Here is a 6,000-nt window from a genome sequence, read left to right as displayed (position 1 = left end):
AAAGGCTAACAAATGTTTTGAAACTGGAGGCTGGATGCTGCTCTAGTATCCACTGTCAGCTGTGGCAGCTGCTGGGGCTGCTGCCTTTGCCCCAAGGAGGAATAGCAGGCTGCTGACTCATGCTTCCAAGGCCTTCTGGATCACTTGGGAAGGCAGTGCACTTTCTCCCTTTCCCACATTACACTGAGCATTATGACGCAGAATGGAGAAGGTCCCTCAGGACAAAGACCCTGTATCTAGCAACAGTCTCAGAAGGATGCTGTGCTAGGAAGTGAACAAGGACATTGGCCAGCAGGGAACTCCCAAAAATACCCCCAAGTTTGGACAGGAGCAGAGGCCTTGGGATCCAACCTTGTTTGTGCCATGCAGTGCATCCATTGTGCGGTGCCCACTGCAATCTTGCGGATGCAGCAGGAGACAGGAACTAAAACACAAATTTCTTTATTTCAATGGCAAGAAACAACAACATCCAAACAGTCAAAGTTGAAAAGCAATGGGAACACAAGCTTGTGCTAGGCCCTGGGCCGGCTGGAGCCAGCACCCTCACATAGTTACAAAAATACAATCCTACAACAGTGTCTAAGAAACACAGACCCAGGTATTGCACAGAACCCCTGCCCTCAGGGGGCAGGGTAACCAACACCTCCTCCTTCTTCACCAAAATATAAGCAGGCTTGGAATTGCACAGCAACTCAGCTCACAGGTGCACAGAGGGACCAGGCAGGGGGAGGGACAGTGTGTCTCTCAACTACCTGTACAAAAACTATAAGGGAGAAAGGGGAAAACTGAGGCTTTAAATGCCTCTGGGCCAAGTTGGGCATCCCATATGGGGCAGCAGTGGTATGGACCTCTGAGAAGATGACAGTGCCTTGTCTGTCAGTGGCCTGCCAGCAGTGCTGATGAGAACTCCAGGCACTTCCAGAGTGTCCTAGATGTCAATGCATTAGTACACTATCATTATTATTTGCCAATACTGACACTGGTCCCTGGGCACCCTGCACTGCCCTGCGCCTCTGTTCCCTAGTACAGCATCCCCCATCCTTCAAGGAAACCCTGCCCCTGGGCAAAAAGACTGAAGGGTATTCTGGTTCCCTACAGTATCCTCATACCCTTTTCTTGGTAGTAGGAGGGATTCAAACGGTGCCACCCAGCACTACCCAGTGGGCACAGCTGCATGTGAGTGCAGAGGGACTGCACAGACCACACAAGGCAGCAGTAGTATCCTCTCCTAGAGCCAAGAGGTGAACAGCAACCCCTTCACAACCACTGCCCACCCAAAAGTGCCAAGCAGGTCTGCTAGGCTCAGAGCCATCAGCTTTCCTCCTCTGTGGGCACCTCCTGGTCTCAGAGACTCAGTTCTGCAAAAACCTGGCTTGATGCTCTGCAGCAGGCCTGGCTTGATGTCTTGGCATCAAGTGCTCACAGCATCAACAGGGGAGATGGATTGTGGTGCCTCACGCCCCATGGCAGGCAGACGGTGAAATTCCATCGCACTGCAGGCATGACTCAGGGCTAGGAGCCCTGATGGTTCCTGGGAATCCAAATCCCTCTTTCTACTAAAGCTGGAGAGGGTGAGTTCATGGTCTGGCCCAAGTGGGTTGTGTCTCAGCTGGGTGAGCTTCCTGCAAAGCCCCATGCCCAGTCTGGGGAATAGCAGGAGTCAGCCTAAGAGGATGCATGTTGCCAGGTTGGGGGAGAGGAGGGGATCCCTGAGAGCAGCACTGACCCCAGCACTGCCTGTCCAGCCCCATGCAAAGTCTAGCATTGGAGGGGAAACTGAAGCAAGGAGGGCAGCTGAATCTAAGTCAGCATTTGGGAAATATAACAGGTGTCACTGCTGACACTGCACCAGTTGAGTGCAGCTCTCCACCATCCTGCAGTGGGCTCACAAAGAGACGCTCAGCAGAGTGGATGTGCAAACTGTTCCACCCAGCCCTGAGGAGAGCAGCGTGGTGGGAGGGTTTGGTAGCCTTCCTCCATGGCATCCCAGCCCCGAGTCAGACTGCTGATTGAGCACTAAAGGCCTATCAGGAGAGCACCTGCTGCCCTACTTCCAGCTGCACCAGACCCAGATGCTCTGAGGAAAGGCTAGATGCACAAGTGACTTCCCTTCTGCTGCAGAAGGCTCTGGGTAGGGCAACACAGAGACCTGGTGCAGCCCCAGGAGGGAGAAGAAGGCAGGGCCAGTAAGTTGTGGTGCTTCCTTTGGAACAGTCTGTGACTCATAGCCTCTGTACTCTGTCCATGCAGCCTGTGCCTCCCACAGCTGTGCCAGACAGGAGGAGGAACAGGATACAAACTTAGCCAAGCACCTAAAAGAGGGGCACTGTCAGCAGAGAGAGGGGCTGAGCAATGATATCCCACAAGGATTATAGGTAGGAGCCTGTGGAGGGGGCACTGACATTGCTCCCATGAACAAGGGTGACTGGGGGCTTCATCCTGACCTGCTCCAGCATAGTTGGGGATAGAGCCCACCTAGGGCAGGGAACATGGTGAATGAGAGGTGGAGGGGTGGACACACAAAGAATCAGGCTTCAAGTCTGAAATATCCACTGTCCTCATAAACAGAGTTCCAGCCCAGCCTGGGGCAGAGCTCTTCTGTATCCATCTCCAGGGACCAGGCTGGCATCTGGGGAGGGTTGGGCCAGATACAGCTCTGCCAGTTGGCATTGTACTCTTCTCATCCTGCATGAGCTGGCTCAGGCTAAGGCACGCCAAGCACTACACAGCTGTCTCCTGGTCCTCCCGCTGGATCATCTGGTAGTGCTGTCGGTTCTCGAGGTAGGCAGCTAAGTCAGGGTCATTGGCTTTCTCAGCACGGTGCTTTGGGGTGTCTCCCTGCACAGGGGAGGCAAGAAGTCAAGAGCGCCGAACGCTGTCCAAATGCTACTTTGGCACCCAAAGGTGCCCCCATTTCCCCATGTGGCTGGGTCCAGCAGAGCCTGCAGCCAAATCCCAAGTCAGGTGGAAGCCAAGTGCCCATTTGCTCACTATGGGATCAAACTGTGCTCCTGAGAAGCCTGACTACTGCACACCTGGGAGCTGTCCCCTGAACAGCCATCAGCTCCAGGCATGGGCTAGGACATGACTGACCCTGGGCAACACAAGTCACCCAAGAAGAGACAAAGGCTGGTCGCCCTGACCTGCTCTTCCCCTGTGCTGGGGAGGCAGGCGGGAAAGGGTGAGGAATGAGGGGTATGTCTGGGGAATGCCCAAGCATACCAACCCCCCTTCCCTCTCACAGCCTGGCTAGCACTCCAGCTCTCGGAGGAGGATCACATTTCACCAGCTTATTGCAGCCATCTGGGTTGTGTCCACTAATGAACTCCCGCACTCCATAAAAAGCAAATCTGTTAACAGCTCCCAGTTCTGTCTCCTCTCCCCTTTCCCTCCCCCTCCTCCTTGCTCCACCTCTCCCAAGTGCTCAGGCTCTGCTGTGCCACTGAGAAAGGCCACAGAAACCTGGCTCTGCCATTGCCATTGAAAACCAGCCCTGGAAGGGATACCCATTCTGCCTGGCTCATCCCCTGGTGCACAGCAGGGCACAGGCAGCTGCAGCAGTGTGCTGGGGCCTCCAGAGCAGCCCACAGCTATATTTCTCCATCAGGAACAATGGTCAGACATGCATATCCACTGGGCCTGGATGTGGCTGTGCACAAAACCCATCTGTGTGTGGCTGCAGAGAGGTATCATGCAGCAAGAAATCTCCTTGGGATGTGCACCCCATGACTGGGCACCCTCGTGGTCCTGCACAAAACGCCCAGCAGCCACACCATCAGAGGACGGGGACCACTCTGTGCTTTGGTGTTGGCTCTCCCTGATGGCCTCCTCCCCACATCCCCTGAATGCAATCACTCATTTAACAGAGGAGGAATTAAGCTTCTTTCCTGTTCCCTTGCAGAAGCCCCTCTACATCACTGACTGACTGCAGCCTGAAACCGGAGCTGCCAGGGCCTCCCTGCCCGGCTGGCTGAGGCACTCCAACTGATAAGGCTCAGCCTCCCTCACCACTGCAGGGAGTGGGATCAGTCTGATCCAAACCCATGCTACAGATCTGCCGCTGGGGTTTCTAAGGAGGTGGATCCTGCATGTGCAGGCAGGCTGTGACCCGGAGCCCCTGAGAGGTCAGTGCAGCAGCACAGCGGGGTCCCCAGGCAGCCACAAACCCGACATGTGACATGCTTTTGCACAGGCACGTGCAAACCCATTCCCTGGGGCAGCCGCATGCCTGAGCAAAGCTCCCTTTTGTGCTGGCAGACTGGGGGCTGTCCCTCTCCTTCAGGCAAATGAGGAGGCTGGGGACAGAGAGGAGCCATGCCTCTGCCTCTGCCAGCTGAGTCTCCATTCAGGCCAGCCCCACTCTGGGCACTGTGCAAGGCCTAAGCCTTAGACAGGATCAAGGAAGAGAGATGGGGAGCCAGAGATTATCTGTACTGCATTCTCCTGGCAACTGCCTAATAGGAATGTACATTGTTTAAACTGAACCCCAAGCTCCACCATCACCAGCACCCCTCAACTGGACTCCTAACGGGTGTCCCAGACCCACAGATTGCATCTTCTTTACTTGTTCTACATCACCTCTGCTACAGCCCATCACTACAAGCCTCCACCAGAGATATCTGACCACATCCTCTCTGCCATATGCCAACCCTGGGAACCTCCTGTACCAAAATATGGCCCCAAGCCCTCCCCTTTTTCATCTCTTCTGCCAGGGCTGGCACAATTCCCTGACACTAAGGCACAGCTCAATTAACTCAGCATGTAAGAGGAAGTGCTGCCACTGCTTGCTCCTGCTCCCCGCAGGCCAGCTTCACCCGACAAGAGGAGCTCCCAGATCCCCCATCATGACTGCCAGTGGGGGAGAGCGGGGGAGTCCTGCAGCTGGGAGGGAGCTTTCAGGGAGAATGTCCTTGCTCTGACCCCTGAGAGTGGGAAGGGGGAGACAGGGATGAGACATTCCAGCCCCTTGCTTCTAATTTAATAAAACAACAGGGAGAGAAGCACCAGGAGAAGAGGGATTTAACCCCTCTGTAGCTGGGCTCTACTGGGCAAGCATGGTTACTCCATGTCAGCTCCTCTCTGACTGGCAAACACCTCACCCAAGGCACCCCTGCTCTGCTCTCCTACTGGTTCTGCTCCTTGCCAGCCCTCTGGTCGCCCCAGAAAGTCCCACTGCCACCATTCCCACTGTCACCTGCAGGTCTGTCTTCATGAGCGAGGCCCCAGCCTCCACGATGTAGTGGCAGATAGTGCGCTGGCGTAAGGCTGCAGCCTGGTGCAAGCTGGTTTCACCGCTGAGGAGGAGAAAGCAGGAGATGTGAGATGTCCCCCTGAACAGGGACAATCAGCACATGCAGGTGGCAGCAAGGGACAGCAATTCAGCGGCAGTAGGAGCTGATTGTAAGTTGTGTGTTTGTCCAGGCAGAGGACGGGGTGCTACTCAGGGGCAGTCTTTCCAAAATTGACTGGGAATCATGGCTGGCAATTAAAACAAAGGCAGCTGAAGTGCCCCTATAACTGGTCACTTCACAGAGGGTCTGGCCAATAGGTAATGCAAGTCAGGCAGTGACTTACTTCTCCTCCTCTGTGGCATCAAGGATTTCTGATGGAGCTGTGGAAAGAAAGAGTGCAGGTGAGTGAGACACGGCTCTGGGACAGAGACAGACCTGCCTACTCCCTGGTCACAGTCTGCATCATTCCAGATGCTGCTATTTTCATGCTGCCTGCAAAAATCCTAGCTCCAGAAAACTCAGGTCAGCAACGGCATCTGAGTCCAGATGATCCCAGGAAAGAAGAACTGGTTGTGGACTCACTACAGAGAAATATCTAAATAAAAATAAAGCTGTCTGTATTTCAGTGGGAACTGCCAAAAACAACAGGTCAGCTGCCCTGAAGGCAGAAGCAAGACACTGAGAAATGTTTCCCAGAGACATACTGATCCCTGCCAGGATGCAGCAATAGCCATGAGGACACCCCAGTACTGGCAGACAGATGCCAGGA

General features: G+C 54.6%; 1 protein-coding gene across 3 annotated transcripts in view; it reads right to left on the bottom strand.

Moving 5' to 3' along the window:
- Positions 1 to 425: 425 nt before the first annotated feature.
- The window catches only part of DGKZ (diacylglycerol kinase zeta), a 46,507-nt gene continuing 40,932 nt past the window's right edge, over positions 426 to 6,000 (bottom strand). For all 3 annotated transcript variants that reach the window (XM_053945679.1, XM_053945680.1, XM_053945678.1), the window contains 3 exons: positions 5,575 to 5,611; positions 5,195 to 5,294; positions 426 to 2,838 (listed from right to left, as the gene is read on the bottom strand). In XM_053945679.1, the coding sequence (XP_053801654.1) occupies positions 2,722 to 2,838; positions 5,195 to 5,294; positions 5,575 to 5,611 (254 nt within the window). In that variant the 3' untranslated portion in view covers positions 426 to 2,721. The remainder of the gene's footprint in view (positions 2,839 to 5,194; positions 5,295 to 5,574; positions 5,612 to 6,000) is intronic.

Source organism: Vidua chalybeata, chromosome 6, assembly GCF_026979565.1.
Source record: "Vidua chalybeata isolate OUT-0048 chromosome 6, bVidCha1 merged haplotype, whole genome shotgun sequence".
Taxonomy (NCBI): Eukaryota; Metazoa; Chordata; class Aves; order Passeriformes; family Viduidae; genus Vidua; species Vidua chalybeata.
Note: the sequence above shows the minus strand (reverse complement) of the source record. Positions and strands in the feature narration are given on the sequence as shown.